The 24,955-nt window shown below is 43.8% G+C and overlaps 1 protein-coding gene across 3 annotated transcripts in view; it reads right to left on the bottom strand.

Moving 5' to 3' along the window:
- Nucleotides 1–24,955, bottom strand: part of EPB41L4B (erythrocyte membrane protein band 4.1 like 4B) — a 770,758-nt gene that overhangs the window by 672,796 nt on the left and 73,007 nt on the right. For all 3 annotated transcript variants that reach the window (XM_077491916.1, XM_077491917.1, XM_077491918.1), the window contains exon 2: nt 7,672–7,776. In XM_077491916.1, the coding sequence (XP_077348042.1) occupies nt 7,672–7,776 (105 nt within the window). The remainder of the gene's footprint in view (nt 1–7,671; nt 7,777–24,955) is intronic.

Genomic DNA, 24,955 nt, shown 5'->3' with positions numbered 1-24,955 from the left:
TCTGATGCCTGATGCATATGGGGACATGCAAGTATGCGTCCTTGATGTCCAAAGACGCTAATAAATCCCCCTGATTCAGTGCAGCGTCCACAGAACAAACCGATTCCATCCTGAACTTTTGTGCTTTCACAAAGCCGTTAAGGGCCTTGAGATCCAGAACCGGATGGACCTCTTCCTTCTTTGGGGCTACAAACCGATTGGAGTAAAATCCCTGAAACCTTTCCAGCGTCGGTACAGGTACTATCACCCGGCGCACCGGCAGGTCCTGTACTGCCCCAAACAGGGGCTCCCGATGAGCTGGAATAAGATGAAGGTTGGAGGGAAAAAATCTGTTTGGCGGAAAGAAGTAACCTCCATCTTGTAACCTGATGAAACCAGTTCGCAGACCCACTGGTCGGAAAGAAGGGAGGTCCACCGAGCTGCAAACTTCCAAAGGCAACCCCCCCACCTGACTCTCGCAAACCTTCATGCAGCAACAGATTTGCTCACAGGCTTGTTTGGCTTGCAAAACCAGGGACACTTTTGTCCCTCAGTGGGCACCTTGTCGGACTGGGAACGCTTGCCTGCCAACCCGGGTGTACGAAAAATCCGCTTCGGAGTAAAAAAGGAGGGCTCTTGCCTATGGCGTGGCTCCTTTCCATTTCTGGATTGTGGGAGCAAAGTACCCTTCCCCCTAGAAACATTCTTAATGTCATCCAGCGAGGCTCCAAATAGCCTCCCCCCTGGAAGGGCAAATCCACCAGCTCTTTCTTAGAAGTCTGGTCCGCAGATCAGCAATTAGGCCAAATGAGGCGACGTGACACCGCAGCTGTTACTAAGGCTCTAGAAAGCAAAGGGGCCATATCTAGGACTGCATTGCAGACATATTTTAGACCCTACATCAACTGGTCTGCCAGTTCCACGCAGACAGGAGAAACCTGTTGCTTTTCCAACTCATGGTGCAATAACATAGCCCATTCAGTAAGCATCTGTGACACCAACACTGGCCGCAATGCTGACCCCATGACCGTAAACATGGACCGGGCACCCACCTGGGCCCTTCTGTTGGCCAGGTCCTTGAAGGCAGGAGTCCCTTCCACCGGACTCGTGGTTACCTTATTTAACCTGGATACAGGGGGGGGTCAATGTCCGGAGGAGACGTCCATTTTTTCAGGAAACTCTCATCAAAGGGGTAATGCACCACCATTGGACTGAAAAGGCCCACTGCGGACTTCCCCACTCTTTGTAAATAAACATATTTAAATAAGTTAGGTAGGGAAACACCTTAGCAGTGCGGGCTGGCTTGTGGGACCCAAAAGGGAGAAAAGCGGAACCTCTGCAGATACCCACGTCGTATCCTCTATCTTTAGGCTATCCCGCACCACTGTGATAAGTGCTCCTCCTAGCTTTTTCCTGCACTCACCTGGAAACTAAGTCATCCTCGCTGTCCGAACGGACCTGTTCCACATCCTCTGGCACGTGAGAACAGGGGCCACCTGTCACAGTGGGGCTCAACTCGGAATCAGCTTTCCCCAGAAGACAATGGGCGGAGAGGGCGTTTTTTCCCCCCCTTGCACCCACACGCCGCTTCCACCCTGGAAGCGAAGGACTCCAGGACTGCCGACAAAGCGTCCATAGGCACCGCAGGTGCAGGTGCAGGTGAGACAGTTGCAATAACAGGGATGTCTGGGGAAGAAGTGCCAGCTTATATCGCCATGCTGACCCACTCTCGCCTGTCACCGCTTAGGGACCCAAGGCAAGCCACAACAAAATCCCACCCTCCTAGCTGCCACAGGCTGAGGGACCTCTGCAGGACTCACCACCCTGACCCAGGTACTGCGATGTGCTGCAGCCATCCGCTCTCCCCTGTACCAGCGACAAGGTGTTCTGTGTCTGTTTCGCGCTGTTCCAAATGGCCACTGGACTTCAATAAAATGGCTGTGGTTAAGAAAACTGGCTGCAGCTACAAGAAAATGGCCACGGCCCCCGGAAAATGGCCACGGTTGGCGCTGCAGCCAGATCCCCCATGGCAAACACACAGACTGCAAAAAATGTCCTAAAAGCAGGTAGAGAACGAGCAGACCACCAACCGCCGAGCGCAGCCCCCTGCCAGGACTCCCCAGAGGACCCCTGGCCAGGTACGTGCACCGCACCCCCTATGCCCAGTTACACAGTGGCGCATAGCATGGGGAGGAGGGAAATGACAGGGGGAGAAGAAAGGGAGAATGAGAGACCCCCTAGTCGATCTCCCAAGGAATGCCCAGCTGCTTCCTCCTGCCGACACAGGTGGAACCATACTTACCCCCTTCTGCAGGGACTGCTGGACACATTCCACGGACAGACCCATCACCCGAGCAGTACGGGGTGGCTGTTAGCTGTTGTGACTCGGACAGCAGTAGCCCAGTCATATGTGTGCCCTGGAACAAAGAGCTCACCGCCTGCCCTTGGATCAGATGGGGCATGTCATGACCAACCGAGCGCATAGCTAGGGTCTGCTCACGTTCGATGGCCAGGCTGGGAAGACTATCAGGATCTATAGTATCCAGCCTGTCACCCAGCCTGGCTGTTGATTGTAGCGCACAGGAATAAAAAAGTAGAAAAAAAAAAAACCTGAGGACCGATGGTCCCCACAGGGAGCCAGGTCCTTCTACACTAGGCAGAAAGAAACTGAGCTGCTGGAAGCAAAGTGAGGGGTTATTGCCAGTAGGACTGCCCCCTGGGTGGTACTGTACAGTTTTGCTGTTTTTACATGTTCTGCCTAGTCCTCTCCTGTAGGTGGAAATCTAACTCTAAGGTCAAGATTAAAGGTGCTGTGTCTGTCAATGAACGGAAGAGAAAGTTTATTTCCTCCCTGATGGTTAATGTAAGCCACTGTCGTTTCATTGTGCAACTGAATCCTGGTTGGATCAGAGGCCCCAGCATTAAAAGGGATAACTGAATCACCCTGATCTCCAGAATTTTAATCAGGAGAGGAGCTTCATCCAATGATTTGATCCATCTATTGAGAGGGTATCTAGGAATCCACCCTAGCTAAATAGTCTGGCTTCTGTCATGAGAACCTGCCAAACCATTGGGATGAAGGATTTTCCTGATTCCAGTGCTAAACTTGTGACCCTCCATGCCAGGGAAAGCCTGATTTTGCTGGTAGGGCGTATGGGATCGTGTGGAAACTGCACCCCTTTTTTTCCCCAAACTGCCAGAATATTGAGCTGCAATAGTCTGCAGTAAAATTGGGAATATGGAAGAGCTTTGAAGGAGGCCACACTTAAGACCAAAACCCTCATGCAAAAACGGGTTGAGTTGGGTTGTGGACTGCAGAGGCCAATCAGGAGTTTGCCCATGGAAAGGAAAGCTTTGGACCGCTTCATATTCAAGATCAGATCTAGACACTCAAACAATGGTTCCAGTGCTGACTTTTAGAGATTTGAGACCCCATTCACACCTGAGCGTTTTGTAGCTTGACGCCTGAAGCTATAAAACCCTGGAGGGGAAAAAATCCATTATTCTCAATGGAGATGGTTCACATCTCCACTCCAAGTCGCCTGAAGCTCAAACAAGTTCCGGACCTTTTTTGTCGCGCGATTCGGGCTGATTTGGGCGTTTTTCTTCTTTTAACATTGGTGACCTTTTGCCCTGCACAAATTTGCGGCAAAAAAACGCGGTAAAAACACGGTAAAAAACGCGGTTAAAAAACGCGGTAAAAACGCCGCAAAAAACGCTTGAAAACGCTACGCTCAGGTGTGAATGCAGCCTAAGAGCCACCAGAATTTCCGTAGGCTCTACACTCTCAGACATTATGGTATTAATAGCTGCACATTAACAGCTGTGAAAAGATAGTCAGATAATACACATTAGGAGAAAGATTCACACTTGCATTTAGCTCTCGTCTACAAGTGCCTCTTGCTGTGGGGCATTTCTTGCCATGCTACCTGAACCTGGTCACCTAAGATTGTAATCTGTTTAGCTGGCTTTTTGGGTTACAGAGATTAGAAGGTCTTCAATGAGATATACAGTCTTCTCCAGACTGATTATCCTAACAACATTAAATACTTCAACTTTTGGAGCCAAGAAAAAGCGAGATATGTGGGCAAAGGCACACATGGAAAATGTAAAAGATTACTGGCTAAACCTACATGTTTTTAACCGCTATGTTTCCTTTATACTGGCCTTTCAAAATAACAAAATATTTTGTGCTTTGAATAAAGTTTTAGTTGTATGTTCAACACTTTTAAAAAACAGAACAAACAATAAGAAAAGGGACTACTGGGGAGAAAGTAGGGACAGAAAGATGGGATTCCAAAAGAGAAACAGTCCCTCCAATTTAGAACAAGTCAGAAGCTATACATTTTTTAAACCTAGCAGAGCAATCAAATGTACTAATCTCTAGTGACATTTCAAATTTCTGTTGCATCAAAAGCTACCTCACATTATGAAGTTTCTTCAACATCCTGAAAGTCTTCCTGTTCATGTGCTGGGAGGTCTCAGAAGTGAAAGCTAAGGCTGTGGCTCTGAAGCAGCCTAGCTTTGCAGGAGATTACAGTGCATTCATCCGGAAAGTATTCACAGTGCTTCACTTTTTCCACATTTTGTTTTGTTGTAGCCTTATTCCAAAATGGATTAAATTCATTATATTCCTCAAAATTCTACAAACAATACCCCAGAAGAAGGACAGCATAAAAGAAGAAGAAGAAGTTTGTTAAAAATCTTTACAATTTATAAAAAAAAAAAAAAAAATTATATATATATATATATATATATATATATATATATATATATATATATATATATATATATATATATATATATATATATATATATATATATATATATATATATATAAATTTTTTTTTTAAATCACATGTACATAAGTATTCGCAGCCTTTGCCATGACACTCAAAATTGAGCTCAGGTGCATCCGGTTTTCACCGATCATCCTTGAGATGTTTCTGCAACTTAAAATTGTAGTCCACCTGTGGTAAATTCAGTTGACTGAACATGATTTAGAATGGCACACACCTTTCTATATAAAAAGGTATCACTGTTAATAGTGCATGGCAGAGAATAAACCAAGCAATGAAGTCCAAGAAAGAGACAGGACGCCATTGAGGCACAGATCCAGGGAAGGATACAGAAAAATTTCTGCAGCATTGAAGGTCCCAATGAGCTCATTGGCCTACATTATCCGTAAATGGAAGAAGTTTGGAATCACCAGGACTCGTCCTAGAGTGGGCCGCCCGGCCAAACTGAGCGATTAGGGGAGAACTGCCTTAGTCAGGGAGGTTACCAAGAACCCGATGGTCACTCTGACAGAGCTCTAGCATTTCTCTGTGTAGAAAGGGGAACCTTCCAGAAGAACAAGCATCTCTGCAGCACTCCACCAATCAGGCCTGTATGGTAGAGTGGCCAGACGGAAGCCACTCCTCCGTAAAAGGCATCTGAAGGACTCTCAGACCATGAGAAACAAAAAATTCTATGGTCTGATGAAACGAACTCTTTGGCCTGAATGGCAAGCATCATGTCTGGAGGAAACCAAGCAAAGTTCATCACCTGGCCAATACCATTTCTACAGTGAAGCATGGTGGTGGCAGCATCATGCTCTGGAGATGTTTTTCAGTGGATGGAGACTAGTCAGGATCAAGGGAAAGATGAATACAGAAATGTACAGAGACATCCTTGTTGGAAACCTGCTCCAGAGCACTCTGTACTTCAGACTGGAGCAAAGGTTAATCTTCAAACAGGGCACCGACCCCAAGCACACAGCCAATATAACAAAGGAGTGGCTACGGAACAACTCTGAATGTCCTTGAGTGGCTCAGCCAGAGACCAGACTTGAACCTGCTTGAACATCTCTGGAGAGATCTGAAAATAGCTCTACCCCAACTCTCCCCCTCTAACCCGATGAAGCTTGAGAGGTCCCACAAAAGAAAAATGTGAGAGAAAAAAAAAACATAAAAAATGTCCCAAGTTTGTAGCATATGCAAAAAACAGACTTAAGGCTGCAACGGTGCCAAAGGTGCTTCAACATAGGTATTCACAGCCGTTGCTCAATACTATGTACATGTGATTTTTTTTTTTCTTGTTCTTAATAAATTTGCAAAGCTTTCCAACAAACTTCTTTCATGTTGTCATTATGGGGTATGGTTTTTAAAATTGAGGAACATTATAAAATTTAATCTATTTTGGAATAAGGCTAACATAGCAAAACGTGTAAAAAAGTGAAGCGCTGTGAATACTTTCCGGATGCAATGTATATCCCACAGGAGGGAGCCCTACCTTCTGCTTTGCTTATTGTCTGCCTCCGAAAAGCAGGGCTATATACCCAACGGTCTACTATGACAGCCCTCCGCCCCCTCATGAATACCAAAAGAAAAAGAAACTAGATAATTAGCTCGATGCCCATTTAAAAAGTATTAGGCATTTAAAAAAAAAAAAACACATGGATTTTTAAATAAAATAAAAAAAATTACCAGTCGTTTAAAAATAAACATTACAAATTTTAAACAAGGGGGATAAAAACAACAACCTTAAAAAATACCACGTGCTTAATTTTTTATACCGATTTCACTTTATCCAACTATCGTTTTTAATTTCAGATTTATTTAAATGCCTTAATTCCTTGTACAACCAAGTTATCACTATAATGTAGGTGTTATTTTAAATGGCCTTTAATAATGTATCATGTGATTTTCTCTTTAGAATTGTTAATTCACAAACAAAATACAGGCACATATGTACAATATATATTTTCATGAAACATCTATAGCATTATGAAACAACTCAGCTATTTTTGATAAATATCACCAATAAACTAGGTCCTTTTCTTTCTCTCCTCTATAGAATGTTTACTGAAAAGCCTACAATTAATAGGAATATAAAAAAGACCCCCCCCCCCCCCCATTCGCAGGTTAGCATTTGTGCTCGCATTCGCTAAAAAAGAGTGAAAAACCAAGCATCACATTTGCTGTGCCAATAATTCCTAATAGTACCCCAGACGGGGTTAGCAGTCAAGCAAAACATGCTTGGCTCAGTGCCAAAAATATATACGAGGTACTTTAGGCTCCGTTCACATCTGTGCGTTAGGAATCGCCCCAATTCTGCCTGTGATTTGAAATCACAGCAAATCACAGGACACTTGTGCGATGCTATTACTTATTAACGGCACCGCAATCAGTACGATTTTGCCGTAATTGTTGAGCGATAAACCACACTGCAAATCGCAACACGCAATGCTGCCACTCAAAAGAAGCTCCGGCTTCCTTTTTGACCAAACGTTGCAATTTGGGTGCCATGGAGATGTAATGGCATTGCACAGGTGTAACGCAAATTTTGAATCACGATGCCACCCGTGATTCAGGTGTGAATGAAGCCTTAGGGTGTTTATCGCACGTGCCAAAAAAACGCAGTAAAAAAAACAATGCGTCAAACAGGTATGAATGCAGCCTTCAACTCTGCAATAGTTTGTGAAATGACTCCAATTGATTTTTATTTTAATATAACCACCGCTGTGGGGCATAAAATCGGAAGGTAGCAAGGAAGAAACACTAAATAAAAAAGGTTTTACACAATCCCTTTAGCGCATACCGCATTCAATTTATAATTTTAACATTGGTCCCTGCGGTTACGAAGCTTCCTAGCGAGAGCTATTTATAGGAAAGGAATATGTTCAGGGACACAATGGCAGAAGATACATACCAACACTTGGGAAGCATCCATGTACTGTAGACCAAAATAATCAGTTTCCACCAAGTCCAAATGGTATACAATCTGGTCGAACAAATCTTGCCCTTTGGCTTGTTTCTGAAACACAGACAAGAATCATTGCTTAGCAAAGTGCACTTGTACTGCAACTCTTGCCGATCTCAACACAGAAAAAAATCTCAAGACACATATTGGCTGTAAATTGCAACATGCAGGTCATATACATTTATTTATAGCAAACACACACATTTTATATACAAATTATACAGTATACATCCATGGCCAAAAGTTTTGAGAATGACACAAATATACATTTTCGCAAAGTCTGCTGCCTCAGTTTTTATTATACAATTTGCATATACTCCAGAATGCCATGATAAGTGATCAGATGAATTGCAAAGTCCCTCTGACATGAAAATGAACCAAATCCTACGAAAAACCATTTCCACCGCATTTATGAAAGGAGGCTTCAGGGCGCCCAAGAAAGTCCAGCAAGCCCCATGACCGTTCCCTACAGTCGATTCAGATATGGGATCGGGGGACACCACCAGTGCAGAGCTTGCTCAGGAATGGCAGCAGGCAGGTATAAGTGCATCTGCACGCACAGTGAGGCGAAGAGTTTGAGGATGGCATAGTGTTAAGAAGGGCGGTAAAGTAGCCCCATCTCTCCAGAAAAAAATAAAAATAAATCAGGGACAGACTGATTATCGGCAAAAGGTACAGGGATTGGACTGCAGATGGTTGGGTTAAAGTGATTTTTTTTTTTTTATGATGAATGCCCTTGCCAATTGTTTGGCGCTCAACTTTTTCATCTCCAGTGTCATGCCAACAGTGAAGCCTCCTGAGACCATTCATGTGTGGGGCTGCTTCTCAGCTAAGGGAGTGGGCTCACTCACAATTTTGCATCCAGCATGATGGATCACCTTGCCATAAGGCAAAAGTGATAAGTGGCTTAGGGAACAAAAACCTTTTATGCAAGAATGTGCTGTCATGGTTCAGGATGTGTCCCAGAAGATGACTGCCAGCGTGCCAGGGTGAATTGCAGAGGTATTGAAAAAGAAGGCTCAACACTGCAAATATTAACTATTTGCATAAACTTAATTGTTAAAGAAAGCCTTTGACACTTAGGAAATGCTTGCAATTATACTTCAGCCTACCCAGGGCCAGTGCAAGGATTTTTGACTATTCAGGCGAGTATCTCCAATGTAATGGGGATTCACATTCACCACTAACGTTATAGGGATTTACACTGACCACCAATGTAAGGGGGACCGTTACAATGGCCACTCGTGTGAATTAAAAGATCATACACCAAGCCCCAATGTAATGAGTAGATTTACACTGACCATTAACGTAACAGACATTTAGCCCGCTTTCCCATTTGTGTGTCGAACGCATGCAAAAATCGATTTCCTGGCACCACAGAAACATGCTGCCCTTTAGCAGATACACAGTAGTGCCGTTAACTGTTAATGACACCCTCACACATCTGTTGGGATGTGCATATGCACCAAAATTCACGGTGCTATGTCACCATGTTCTTTTTAAAAAGGGTTCCACCTCCAATTTGCTTACCTTTGCAGAACAGGCTGATTGATGTTAGGCTTAATGACTACAGTTTTAGGCAGAACTTTCAAGCTTGCCCCTTTACCTCCCCAGTGGGCAGCATTCAGCAGAAGCAATGGTGAATATGATCTCAGGGGGACATTATACATATGAATGCTGCCGGTTCACTGCTATTTACATATTAATGCCGCCGCTATTTACATGTAAACACAGGGTCTGCAGGTGAGTCTTCTGTACATGGCAATAGGCAGGGCTGAGTAGCATTAGTAACAACTTTACACTGAGATATCGGGACACAGCACGGGACTAAAAATTCAAGGGACAAGGACATTTGAACTGGGATAGTTGGCAAGTATGAGGCAGCTGCTTTGATACTCACAATGATGGAGCCATGGGCATATGACTTTTGAATTGCCCTAAAGACGGCCCTGGACATGCCTATCTGCAGAAAACAGAGCCGCTTCCATGGGCGATGTGCACCGGTTGAAGCATCATTCTGCCAAGACCTATACACAGAATGGGCCAACACTGCTCACCTCCCAGTCATTGCTGGCTGTCAGGGCCAGTGCAAGGATGTTTGTCTGCAGATGGGTAGGTGCGTTTTACCGCCCCCTCCATCCTGGCGCTGGCTCTGGGGTATACCATAGTGACAGCTGACAAAAAGATCTAAAAACACTGAAGCAGCAGACTTTGTGAAAGTTTATATTTGTGTCAGTCTCAAAACTTTTGGCTACGGCTGTATATGCAAGATTTCACCAGCTCACATTTTGTTTCAACAACAGTAACCCATTTCAGTACAAGGAAAGTTAGACACTCAGTAAAGGCAAATAGCACATTTTGTCACACGTGACCAATCAAAATACAACTTGCAGATGTTACCATAAAAAACTGTTTCATGCAAGACCTCTTAACATAAAGGACACCTTGATGGCAATGTAAATAATCCAGGATTATCACAAAAGTTGTTCTAATAAGGGGTAGCATTCTATATTAGGTCATCGAAATGTTAAAATATAACATAGAAGAAAAAATGCAAACAAGACCAAAATCTCAGTAAAGTTTGTGCACTGCATGTATTAACAGTTGGTTCCATTCATAAAGCAGCAATATATCCTTACTATGGTCATGCCACCACTCAAATGACTATCATACATATATAAAGCACAAATGGGCATTATGCTCTGAAGCACACCAAGCACAGTAAACATGAATGAGAAAAAAATAAATCTGGGGAGGAGAGTCGTTATTTCCTTGTCAGGTCATGGGCTCTCTTCCAGTTCTCTGCAGTGCAAAGTATAGAAAACTGTGTGGGATATCACAGGTTGCATATTACAGCCTGCATTTAATAAATGGGCCACAAAATGCAGGTTGCGATATAAAGCAGCCCTGTGAGCTATAGTGGTATCTTATAACATTAGATCCTAGGTGTATAAAATAAAAAAGTGAAACAAATTCCAGCCTACTGAGATCAACCAAAAGTTTAAAGAAATAACCATGGTATATGGATTCTGGTGCCCATAGTTTTTTGCGGCAGGTTTTTAGCACCAAAAAACTAGTTTTGATACTGAAGTTGCCCTAAATTGCAGCAACTATATTAAATCACATTTATAACACCTACATTCTGAAGTAGTTCACATCTAAACTCAAGAACACAAAAGTAGTATGCAGCCAACATTTGTTCTTTTATTTTCAATTGGTGATTCTATCAGTGACATGTACGCTGTCCTCTCCTCTCCTCTCTCACTTTACTGCATCTATAGGAGGAGCATTCCTGTCTTCCTGATCCTGCTGGCTTTCTAACAAACTCTGCATCCTTTTTAAAATCACGTGACATACACTTTTTACACATAGGTAGACTCAATTTGACTAATTAAGCATCATATTTATTTATGTACGTATATAGTTGCACCATAAATAGTCGTTTTGCCAATCATTATCGCATTGATACTGGCCATCGCTGTTTTTCGCATAGCATCTAATTAGTGCAAATGGTTGACAGGAGGTGTACAAGTGGGTAATGCATGTAAACCCAAAGTCCTTATTCTTTTATTCGATTTCTGACAACATTGTCTCAAACAGTTTTTATTATGGTGTGGTGAAGGTTGCTTTTTTGTTGTGGAATTTGTATTATATTAAGAAACATTTTCTAGTTTGGGATAATCATACACCGGTGTGTTTCCCTTAGGAGTTAATTTTTCTTGGTTACTCTTTATCCAATGCCCCCTTTTCTGTTCATATGTTATATTATGGTTGCCCAAACCAAAAACGGAACATGCCTAGCAAAACCTCTTGCTGCAGTCATCTCACTTCTAACCCAGAGGATGAGAAGTAGAACGGAGCCACTGCATATTCTGACACCAGTGGAAAGCTGCCTGATCCTGGAAGGCAAGTATTCATAGAATCAACAACCTTAAAAAAAAAAAAAACTTTTTTCTACTAATGCTCATTATGTATGTATGGTGAACTTAAAACTAGTCCAAGAGGAAGGAGTGACCACCTACTTGTTCCATCTGGGAGCAGACAAGAGGCACATTTCTGCCATCCATCATCTAAAAGCCCATTGGCTGTCAGCATTAAGCAACAGTGCTTTGAGATGGTACCCCTGTCTTGGGGAGACTTCCCAATATTGAAGAGCATGCTGGCTGGTATCTACATGGAAATGGTTACGCACATCTTGTTCCCTTTTCATGGAGATAGCAGCCACCATGCCCCATGTGCCAGGCTGGATACTACTGGAGGTGGCACTACACACTTTTTTCCTTTACATTTATTAAGGAAATGAAAAAGTAAAAAACAAACAAACAATGTTAAACTTACAAGTACTGAACTGGTGTTAAATGTTTGACATACTTCATGGGCAAACATTGCATTCTTCAAATCGGATTTGGGTGCAGGCGCCAGCATAGCAAGGGAAACAGCCAGTTTGAGAACTGCCCAACCCCGCCCCCCCCCCCCCCCCCCCAATATAGCCTTTAGACACCTGAGATGTGTCCAAGAAGAGTGGAGGGGAGGGTACAAACAAGCAGAACTTCCCCTTTTGGGTGCAACTCCGCTTTAAGATCTGTTCAGTGAATTTAAGGTGAATTTGCAGAGAAGGTGACATTCAAGAACATGTTGCCAATTGTTGAGGAATGTATTTTTCACCAGGGTAATAACTGGATGCATCCCTTATACACCTTATTTGTACTTAAAACAAAGTCCTGTTACTCTTGCAGGTAAACTGGTGGGCAAATTAAAAAAATATTTTCATATTTTGGTTTGTGAAACTGAGTTGTGAGAAGTTCCTGAAATCAAATGCAAAAAATAAAATGTTTACTTATAAAATGACAAGGTTAGAGGTTGTAGTTTCTGTGGTCACCATTCCAGTTTCACTCAATGTTGATATTGTTTTAGTAAACACTTTGCATTACAATAATCTTTTTTGGCTTTCGAGTTTGCCCTGACAAGGTTTAAAGCAAGCATTATTTGTCAGGATAAGCAGAACCTAGTAGAATCTGGAATAAAACAAGTACACGAGGCATTGTTATAGATGCAGTATGAGAGAGCGTGAGTGATGAATCAAGGGCTCAGTTTTGCAGGGTAGGTATAAGACAATAGGAAGGAGATAGCTTACTAAAAAGGTAGGGCAAGATCTTTAGCAATACAATAAATGTTCTCTACTAGCACCGAACAATAACCACAGCAGATGGACGTCCTAGGATCCACGATTGCACTCTTCCCTCAATGGGTCACACCCTGAATGCTTTCGTCCCCCATGAAAACACAATAGTTAACTAGGCCATAAGTCGATAAGCGCTACATTAGAATTCTTCAAAGGAGGTTCACCAGGACTGGTCCAGGTCTTTCCCAAATTCGGTTTTATTGCTTCTTCCTAGACCTTCACTACTCAGCACCCTCTGTCTCTCACCACCCTTCAACCTGTTCCCTTGTAATTGCCCACATTACAGGGGATACTTTAATAGTGCATAAAAAAGCATGGGATCTACACAAAATGGTTACATGTTGAATATATGTTAACCTAATTTACAGAAAAACCTCTCAATAGACAAATAAGGTGCCCCATGAATATGGTAGTACAGGCATCACCCATTTATTACAATCTGAAATAACGCCAAGTACACTTACTGAATTTCCTATACAGTTTATGGTAATGGCGTATCTTCTGTTAATCTCACAACGTGGTCTCATCGCCTTCACTCGTCTCTCTGAAATCCTAGCTCACTCACTTTCTGGTTACATGGCAAGGTTTAGTGGTCATTCTTTCTAAACAATAGTATTTAGCCAGCGTTAAAGGCTATACACATGTTCCCATTACAAAACTAAAAATATTCATTTAAAAAAGGTTTTCATTTTCTGACAGCAGTACAGTTACAAGATCTTTAGCTTTGTATAGGAGTAGGTATTGGTTATAACAGGGTTTCAAAGCCCTGAGGTTCTGTGAGAGATGCCTGAGAAGTTCCACCACCTACACAACTGTGACAGATTCTTATCCACCCATCAGCGCCTGCAGCAGACCCCTGACAAGCTTCTGCTGCAGCAGATCAACATAAGCTGAATGGTGCCCTGAACTGCACTAGGTGAGTAAAGTGTTGTGGATTCATTTCCACCCGACTTGACTTCTTCCCCACAGCTAATCTGACAACAGCCAAGAAGGAATTGGTTGATTCATAGCTGCAGTTTGTGAACACTTTCCCCAAGAAAGCCATGTGGAGCTGTTTTGTTTTTTAAACACTCCCCCAACCAATTCCCCTTAATATGAAAGGCAGTGGCTGGCAGTGTACATATACAGCTGCAAAAATTATCCCCCTGCTCACATATGGTGGGAGTTACCACCGTGTTGTAACTGCCCCACAATGGCACGCAATGTATGCGTTTGCTGCGTGGTGGTGCAATTTGTAACTTCTCCTCACTACCTGTCCAATGCCCTCTGAAAACGATCCTCTGAAGCTCAAGTAAACATGCCCTAAAGAGTAGTAGCTTTTTTAAACAAAAAAGAGGAGCGATGAAGGAAACGCATAAACCCTCCCCCGTGATTTTGTAACTCTTTGTGGACCTCCAGGCCCAGTGCATGTAGACAAGCCACAAAGCAAAAATAGGATTCCCAGATCTTGCCAGAATAGGTTATTGATATCAGGGTGGATAAAAATCTATTTATTTATTTTTTTAAATGAAAATTTAAAATCTGATTTTTGGGATTTTAATCACTTTTTTTAATAAAATGCTTTTGGAGGCAAAATCCAAAAAAGATAGTTTTCTATTTAAGATACATTAATAATTTAGTTTATGCAGCATGAAATGGAGCCTAGCTATGTAGCATTAGGCTGTATATTCTGCAATATTTACATTTTTGGTAAAGTCATTCAATGAATCCAAGCTCTGCAAGCGGAGCCAACATGCACTTCATTGATGCATTCACACAATTTCACAGTAACCATGAGACAAAACAAAGTTCAGGAATAGTCCCTTATCCCATTGTACACCACAAACTGTATGATTGAATCGTTTGGATATCGCTGTTTTACTAACTTGACAGCTTATTCTAAACAGGAAACCTTCATTTTGTTTGCAAGAATAAGTTCTTACATTTAAAGAGCACCTGCCATTTCAGATCCATCATGGCAGCACCTGTTAGCGGGCATTCACTCACCTGCTGCCACCACATCCCTCAGCTTGTTGTGGGACATCACCAGCCGTCCCATTAATGTGAATGGGACTGTTGGTGAGTCAACAGTGGGTCAGAGGAGGAGCAGCTGCAGGACAGAGATGACAATTGCGCTTTAAAAATGATGATTTAAAATAGAGTTGATTTAAATCAAGCCTTTTTACTAGAAATTTAAATCATGATTTAAATCAAATCCACCCCGCTTGCCATTGTTAAGAGTATCTTAATAGCTGACTTAAGCAAATCAGTTTCCATCTTAGGTTTTACACACACACACACACACACACACACACACACACACACACACACACACACACCACCAGAACCCCCCCCCCCCCCCCCCAACCCACCCACCACGGATTAAAAATTCAATATTCTAAGCTTTTACGCACAGCAGCTTAAATTATAATGCAGCATTTTATGCTTTTTACACAACATCTGGATGAGAAAAATCAGATTGGCATAATCTTGCAATGTTTACATTTGGATAAAATGTATAGCTCACATTTTACATATTTTGGGTTCAGCCAAGTCGTGGGATTTACCACAGGAGTCAGACTAGTCATTGTAGTGTAGCCTCCCTGGCAGTATGATTATGCCAGATTTTTGCATCTCAAAAGCAGAACAATTATTTTGCATAGAAATTTAGCGTTTTATATTGTAGGGCTGTAATTCTTAGCAATAACATACTTAAATCTGTCCAAAACAAGAGTCTAGTAGACATCCCAGGTATGATAAAGTTTGAAACACAGTCATAAAATTCTAATATAATAAATAACTATAAATATAATAAAATGAATTTCTCCATGATATCGCTTAATTCTGCAAGTGTCCTAATTTACTATCAGTGTTTTCTAGCTGGTCTAAAACCACTTTTGATGTAAAAAGGGACACTTTTTGGTTGCTATGGACAATCTCCAGTTTTCAGGCAGAAAGAAATTTTTATAATATACATTAGGGGTGCAACGGATCGTCACCGATCCGTGATTAGAATGGGTCACCCCGCTCAGATCGGCACATGCCGCAATCCGCGGAGCGCTCAGCTGTCTCGGCCTTAGGAAAGGCCCCGGCTTCGGCCTAGCTCCATCTTTCTACACCCAGGCTGTTTACACCGATCGCTCCGATGGAGCGATCACTTGTAAACAAACCGGCGTCATGTCATGAAGCGGGTTCCTCTCCCCCCTCTCTGTACTAACCTGTACAGGGGAGGGGAGAGATCCTGAGATGGAAGCAGCCATCCCTCCATACCCTACAGTACCCCAATACTCTAGCAATACTCTGCCTGCCAATATTACAGTGGGGGAGATTGTGGATATTACAGTGGGGACTATATGGTGGTGGAATTTTCACAGGTTTTTGCTAATTAAATTATTATTTGCTGATCCGATCTGTGAGTTTTTTGATCCACACACATACATACACATATACACATATACACATACATATATATATATATATATATATATATATATATATACACACACACACATATATACACACATATATACACACACACACACACATATATATATACATACACACATATACAGTGCCTTGCGAAAGTATTCGGCCCCCTTGAACTTTTCAACCTTTTGCCACATTTCAGGCTTCAAAGATATAACATTTAAATTTTTTGTGAAGAATCACCAACAAGTGGGACACAATTGTGAAGTGGAACGAAATCTATTGGATATTTTAAAATCTTTTAGCAAATAAACTGAAAAGTGGTGCGTGCAAAATTATTCGGCCCCTTTACTTTCAGTGCAGCAAACTCACTCCAGAAGTTCAGCGAGGATCTCTGAATGATCCAATGTTGTCCTAAATGACTGATGGTGATAAATAGAATCCACCTGTGTGTAATCAAGTCTCTGTATAAATGCACCTGCTCTGTGATAGTCTCAGGGTTCTGTTGAAAGCGCAGAGAGCATCATGAAGACCAAGGAACACACCAGGCAGATCCGTAATACTGTTGTGGAGAAGTTTAAAGCCGGATTTGGATACAAAAAGATTTCCCAAGCTTTAAACATCCCAAGGAGCACTGTGCAAGCGATCATTTTGAAATGGGAGTATCAGACCACTGCAAATCTACCAAGACCTGGCCGTCCCTCTAAAATTTCAGCTCAGATAAAGGAGAAGACTGATCAGAGATGCAGCCAAGAGGCCCATGATCACTCTGGGTGCACTGCAGAGAACTACAGCTGAGGTGGGAGAGTCTGTCCATAGGACAACAATCAGTCGTACACTGCACAAATCTGGCCTTTATGTAAGAGTGGCAAGAAGAAAGCCATTTCTCAAAGATATCCATAAAAAGTCTCATCTAAAGTTTGCCACAAGCCACCTGGGAGACACACCAAACATGTGGAAGAAGGTGCTCTGGTCAGATGAAACCAAAATCGAACCTTTTTGCCCAAAATGCAAAATGATATGTTTGGCGTAAAAGCAACACAGCTCATTACCCTCAACACACCATCCCCACTGTCAAACATGGTGGTGGCAGCATCATGGTTTGGGTCTGGTTTTCTTGAGCAGGGACAGGGAAGATGGTTAAAATTGAGGGGAAGATGGATGCAGCCAAATACAGGACCATTCTGGATGAAAACCTGTTGGAGTCTGCAAAAGACCTGAAACTGGGACGGAGATTTATCTTCCAACAAGACAATGATCCCAAACATACAGCAAAATCTACAAAGGAATGGTTCACAAATAAACGTATCCAGGTGTTAGAATGGCCAAGTCAAAGTCCAGACCTGAATCCAATCGAGAATCTGTGGAAAGAGCTGAAAACTGCTGTTCACAAACGCTCTCCATCCAACCTCACTGAGCTTGAGCTGTTTTGCAAGTTAGAATGGGCAAGAATTTCAGTCTCTCGATGTGCAAAACTGATAGAGACATACCCCAAGCGACTTGCAGCTGTAATCGCAGCAAAAGGTGGCTCTACAAAGTATTAACGCAAGGGGGCCGAATAATTTTGCACGCCCCACTTTTCAGTTTATTTGCTAAAAAAGTTTAAAATATCCAATAGATTTCGTTACACTTCACAATTGTGTCCCACTTGTTGGTGATTCTTCACAAAAAATTAAAATTTCATATCTTTATGTTTGAAGCCTGAAATGTGGCAAAAGGTTGAAAAGTTCAAGGGGGCCGAATACTTTCGCAAGGCACTGTGTGTATATATTATATAATATATATATATATATATATATATATATATATATATATACATATATATACATACATACATACATATACACACACACACACACACACACACACACACACACATACATATACACACACACACACACATTACATATACACACACACACACACACACACTGGACAAAGCACTAGGGACAAAAGGGGTGCAAAATAATTTCATACAGTAATGTAATCTGTAAAATTACAATGTACTGTATGTGTTTTTCAAATTTTTTTTTTAATTTACTGCCGCCATGCATCACAATGCTTGCAGGGAACGGAGCCCGACACGCAGAGGCATCGGGCAGAGGACCGAGCCCACGGACATTTCAGGATCCTGGGGACAAGGCAAGTATGCCGCACCAGGATCCTGCAATGCAATCCCAAGTGTGGCTTGGGGTTAGCGCTAATGGTACTGAAATTTAACCCCGAGCCACACTCGGGAACACTGCTAGGGAGGTTAAACCAAGACACTGGAGCTTAGTTCAAGAGAACAGTAGAAAACGGGTAAGAATTGTCATTACAAAGAGGTTATAATTTTGTGGACCCAACTTGGAATACCAAGAAACGATACTCGAGCAGAGGTCGCAACTAAACTCATAGGTGTTTAAAAAGGGCATTAATTTTATTTATTTTTTTTAAAGAGTATTTATTGAGAAATAAGTAAAAACACAAATACAGATGCAACAGTAACAAGTACGATATTGCAGAGCCATCATCGCAGATGAGGTACATAAAAATAGGAGCAGATTGTATCTTTATCGTAATGAACTAAGACCATAAACCGGAATAATTAAAACCGAGAGGAAGGTAGTGAAATAAGTAGAACAAAGCAGCAAACTGACAGCGACTGGATGGATCTTGCGTGAGACATAGTTGCAAAAGTAATATATATATATATATATATATATATATATATATATATATATATATATATATATATATATATATATATATATATATCAGGATAATATTTCCCATGAATAAGAAAAACAACGGATCATAGGAGCAGGAGTATTAGAATGGATGTAGAAAAAAAGAAATAATAAAAAGAGAGGGGGGGAGGGGGAAGAGGGGAAGACATACAGAAAGGAAAATAAAAAGGTGAAAAGAGGGGGGGGAAGGGGAATACGAGGTTTGCATGTAGAGTCCCTAAGGTAGGGGGGTTCCAAAAGGTAGTCCCGGGGGTCAGTAGGTTCCTGGGCGTAGCTCAAATATTAGACTGGGGGGAACCGACCCCGAGATTGGTAGTCGAGTGTCGTAATAGGAGAAGGTGAAGTGGTCCAAGTTGATGATGTCCACCGGAGGGAGAGTGTCAGATATGAAGGGAAGCCATCGCGCGTAGAAACGAGACTTCGCTTTTTCGTCCCTGAAGTTTGCGTTATAACGATCTTTGTACAGGAGTGAAAGGAGTTCCTTCTGCGTCTGGGCGACGGAGGGGGGAAGAGAAGAAGTCCAGCTCTTTAGAATGGTTTTCCTGGCAAGGAGTAGGCACAGCAGAGACCAGTCCACATGGGAGGGTTTGTACGGCGTGCCGCTTAAGGGCACTCGGTTGTTGATGGAAGACCATGAAAGCAGGAGAGGGTCCCAGTATCCAAAGATGAGAAGAAGGGGGTCCTTTGGCAGTTTCAGCAGGGTAACTTTAAAGATGTAGGAGAGGATTAGATCCCAGAAGGATGAGATGAAGCAACAGGACCAGAAACGGTGTGCCAGCGAGGGCCTGTTCTGGAGACAAAGGGGGCACTTGGTGCTGTCCTGATCTGAGTTGGATGGAAGGAAGGGAAGGTATGCCCTGTGGGCAATTTTTAGTTGCGTTTCTCTCCAGAGCTCGTTCGGGGTTAGGCGGTAAACTTTGTTAAGTCCTTGCAGGATTTTTTCTACTATATCCGGGTCAGGGAAGTCTTTCTCCCAGTTGGCGACTGATGAGGATGTCAATTGAGGAGTGACCTGCTGGAGTAACGGTGTGTAGATGTCTGAAATTTTATAGGTATCGTCTTTAAGCAGGCGGTCCAGAAAGGTTAGGGGGAAACGTTTACGTTCATCACTGCAGACATCCTTTAAGTAACTGACACATTGTCTGTAGTGGAAAGCGTGAGCTGACGGGAGGGAGAACCTTTCCGCTAGAAGGGAAAAGGGCATAGGGCGCCCAGAGTCAAGATCGCAGAGTGCAGCAAAACTGGCGATGCCCTTCTCTTTCCAGATGTGGAATGTCTTGTGGAGTAGGCCTGGGGAGAAAGTGGGGTTCCCCTGTATCGGAAGGTGTCTGGAGACAAAAGGGGGGAGCTTGAGGCATTTCCTGGTTTCCCTCCAAGCTATGGCAGTGTCTCTGAGTAGGAGGTTATGTTGAAACCGAGACGGCACTGACTTCCACCTGCAGTGGAGGAGAGCTGTCAATGAGAGTGGGGAGACCATGGCAGCTTCCAAGGAGTAGTTGGAGTATCTGGAGGATTGAGAGATCCAGTCCAGACTAGTTCGTAACAGACATGACAGATTATACAGTCTTACATTAGGCAGGCTGATACCCCCCTCGCGTCTGGGAAGATGCAACTTTTTTAAGGCTATGCGTGGGCGTTTGCCCCTCCATATAAAGGAAGAAAAAGCCGATTCCAGAATTTTAATGTCCTTGTAAAGGAGGAGCAGAGGAATGGTTTGAAGCGGGTACAGTAGCCTGGCAAAGCTAACCATTTTCAGCAGGTGGCATCTTCCCAGAAGCGAGAGAGGCAGATCCATCCAGTTCACCATTTCTTGAGAGATTTTCGTGATCAGAGGGGGGTAGTTGAGGTGGTAAAGGGAGGAAGGTACCTTTCCAATTTTAATGCCTAGATAGGTGATATATGAGTTGGCGGTTGAGAAGATAGAATGTTGTGTCCAGGGGGGTTTGCGAGAGGACCCTATCGGGAGAATTTTGCTTTTACCATAATTTATACGTAGCCCTGAGCATGATTTAAAGACGTCAAAGACCTCTTTAATAACGGGCATGTCGGAAGCGGGGTCCGACGAGAAGATGAGCACATCATCAGCAAAAAGGGAGGTGCGCAGGTCGTGTTGGCCAATGCGAATACCGTGGAGAGGGGCCGATTGGGACAGATATCTGGATAGAGGTTCTAGGGCGATATTAAAGAGGAGCGGTGAGAGTGGGCAGCCCTGGCGAGTGCCTTTATGCAGGCGGAATTCATCCGAGAGAACTCCAGCTGCGACTAATTTAGCTGCTGGGGAGGAGTACATGGCTTTGATGAGATGGCAGAAGTGCCCCGAGAAGCCCATTTCAGATAAAGTCATAAAGAGCCAGTCAAAACTGACATTGTCGAAGGCCTTCTCCGCGTCTAAAGTTATAATGGCAAAATCCCCATCCAGATTATTTTTAGCGTGTTCCAGAGCAAGCATAACTTTACGTATATTCAAGGTGGCAGTTCTGCCTTTCACAAAGCCAGATTGGGCAGGATGAATAAGGGAGGGTATAATGGCAGCTAGTCTCGTGGCTATGATTTTGGACAGGATTTTGACATCCAGATTGAGGAGGGAAATCGGCCTATATGAGCCTGGTTCAAGCGGGTCTTTCCCTTTTTTGGAAAGGAGTTTTATAACGGCCTGGTTTCCAGAAGGGAGATATGAACCACCAGACCAGATGCCATTGTACACCTTCAGGAGAGTGGGTTCTGTAATGGAGGAGAGTGTTTTGTAAAATTCACTGGTAAACCCGTCGGGGCTAGTTTGCGGATCGTGGAGGAAATTTCATCAAGGGAGATGGGAGCATTGAGAGCTTCTAGTTGTTCAGGGGTAACTTTAGATAACGCCACGCTATCGAGGAAGGAACGAGCCGCAGGATTGTCTATGGGGTCTGGGGGGTAGAGGGCCGTATAATAGTTTAACATCGCCTTGTTAATAGCTTGTGGGGTAGATTGTACAGCACCCTTCGCGTCTTTGAGGGAAGTGATGTGCGTTGGGTGGAATGGGCCCTTGCACAGCCTCGCTAGGAGCTTGCCCGCCTTGTTACCAAACTTGTGTAGCGTTGCGTCGAGTTGGGATCTTTTAGTTAGTTCGAGTGTATCTGCCCAAGTGTCGAAACTTTTCTTGGCCGCCTGCCATTCGGTTCTATTGACAAGGGAATCGTTAGTGGAGAGGGACCTTTGGGCTAGATGTAGTCGCGCACTGGCCCGTTTGTAGTGAGACAGTGTGTTCCTCTTAAAGGAGGAAGCATAAGAAATGATCCGGCCCCTGAGGAATGCCTTACCGGCATCCCAGAAGAGGTTCGGGGAGTCCGAGTGAGGGGAGTTAGCTTCCGAGTATTCACGCCAGGAGTTCGCCATAAAATGTTGAAAGTCAGGGTTCCCATGGAGATACGAGGGGAAGCGCCACAGTCTTGGGTGAGGTGGGAGATCTAGGTTGTCAAGACTAACTGAGATTGGGGCATGGTCAGAGATAGCTATATCAAGGACTTCAGCTTCAGTCAAATTGGGTATGAGATCGTCAGAGCCAAAAAAATAGTCGATTCTCGAGAACATATTATGTGGGTGTGAGTAAAAGGTATATTCCCTGTCTGCTGGGTGGGATAAGCGCCATAGGTCACGAAGATGGAGAGAATCCATGGTGGATGCAAAGTGGGAGGGAGTAGAAGAAACACTTGTCGCCCTGCGGCGTGGGGGAGGGGATCTGTCGTCCGTATGGTGTAAGATGTCATTAAAGTCACCGCCGACTAAATGGGGAGTCTGGGTGGTCCGGAGTAGCCATGAGGTCAGGTCACTATAGAAAGACTTTCTAGGGTTATTGGGAGCATAAACGTTAGTAATCGCTAGTTCTTTGGTCCCCAGGCGGGCGTGCAGCGAGAGGAGCCTTCCCTGTGAGTCTGAGTGCGTGGACAATACCTCGCACAGGAGGTTTTTGTGGATCAGTATGAGAACACCCGCTTTACGACTAACGGCGTCGGAGCCTAGGACTTTGCCGACCCAGAGTTTCCTCATGCGATGAAAATCTGGAGCGGATAGGTGGGTTTCCTGCAGTAGGGCGATATCTGTTTTCAACCTTTTTAGGTGCCGGAGGACTTTCATTCTCTTATTAGGAGATCTGAGGCCTTTCACGTTCCATGAGACTATTCTCACGTCAGGGATGTCGGGAAGAGGAAATGGGCCGAGTTTAGAGATTTGTCGCCAGCCGGTGGGCAGGGCAGTAGAAGCTTTTGATTAAATAAGAGGGACCTGGAAGGGCCGTGGGACATGTGGAGTAGGATGGTCAGAAAGGAGACTCTTGTCTCTGAAGGAAGGTGGGGTGAGGGTGCAGGGAAGGTGGGGAGCAAACTTAAACACATATAAGAACATAAACAAAAACGTAAACACTGGAGCGAACTTCGCTTTTTTCCGCATTGAGTCACTGTGTAGGCCAGCCCCCAGTGCACGACCCAGAGGTATAGGACAAGAGCGTCCGGGCGGTGAGCCTGAGTATGAACAAGGGTGCGGTCATTGAAACAAGAGCCGAAAAGGGCACGTGTCATGTTGAGGCAGTAGACATGCACAGTGAGTCCAGGAGGAGTACACCACAGTTGGAATAGACACGTGAATTAAAGTATCAGACCCACGTTAACTGGAAACAGTACAGTAAGAGGACCCAGGAGTGGAATTATCCACAGGTATAGCATATAAAAGTATAAACTAGAAAGTATCAAAGACAGTGTATAAAATACAAGAAAAAAAAGAAAAGGCAGGATACACAATTATAAAAATATAGTAGTATAAAAATATTAAGTGGCCGCAAAAAAAAAAAAAAAAAAAAAAAAAAAAAAAAAAAAAAAAGAGCAGCGAGAGCAGCGGGGACTCCTGAAAACCTAGGCCAGGATGCCAAATAAAACAGAGGCGGTCAACAGCACCGATGGTGCATCTGCTAGATGGGAGCAGAGCTTAAGGCCAATATAACCAAGGATCAACAGGCTAGACAGTGGCCAAGCCTAAACGAAAGCATAAGAAACAACATAGTAACTCACAAAAACAAGTCAGGCTGGTGGCCCTGGCGAGAGGGTCACCGGTGAGGTGAGGAGAGGAGGATCCAAGGGGACCGATATGTCATCAGCGAGGGGTACCCCGATGGTGGGTATCTGGGGCAGAAGGCCTGAAGCGTTTGGGTGAGTCCTTCCGGGGGCTCCTTTGGTCCAGGGAGCGATTGAGCGGTGAGGATTTGGAAGGGGTGTGAGGGTGCGCACCCTGGTGCAGAGAGCGGAGAAATGCCTCAGCTTCAGAGGGGTCTTGGAAAGATAGTTGGTCACCGTTTGGGGCCTTCAGGCGAAGGACAGCCGGGAAGGCTAGGGAAAATTTAAGTTGCATTTTGAAGAGTTCCGAGCACACCTGCTGGAATGCTTTCCTTTTCTTGGAGACCTCAATGGAGTAATCAGCAAAGATTAGGGCCTTGATCCCATCCACTTGGAGAGAGCGTTTGCCTGAACTTCTGCAGGATCAGGGCCTTGTCAGAGTAGTTGAGGTACTTTGCGATTATGGGTCTAGGGGATTTGCGTTCTGGTGCAGGTTGACCCATACGATGAGCGTGTTCGACCGTGCAAGGGCCTGGAAGGCCCAGGGCTTCTGGGATGCGCACTGCGCAGAAGTCAGATAGCTCCGAGGATTGCAGCGACTCGGGGATCCCTACGAATCGCAGATTGCTCCATCTGGCCCTATTTTCCAGGTTATCAAGTTTCTGTAGAACATATTGATTCGTTCTGTCCTGGGAGCGTTCCGTGGCTTGGGCCTGGTAGAGTTCCTCTTCTATATCTGACAGACGGTGTTCTAGGTCATTTAATCTGGTGTGGTGTTCGCCTATTTGGGCCTTGAGCTGCTGCATGCCTGCATTTACAGCTTTTTCCACAGATGCCGT

The sequence above is a fragment of the Lithobates pipiens genome, unplaced genomic scaffold, assembly GCF_037356315.1.
Source record: "Lithobates pipiens isolate NorthernLeopardFrog02 unplaced genomic scaffold, aLitPip1_a1.2 Scaffold_19, whole genome shotgun sequence".
NCBI lineage: Eukaryota > Metazoa > Chordata > Amphibia > Anura > Ranidae > Lithobates > Lithobates pipiens.
Note: the sequence above shows the minus strand (reverse complement) of the source record. Positions and strands in the feature narration are given on the sequence as shown.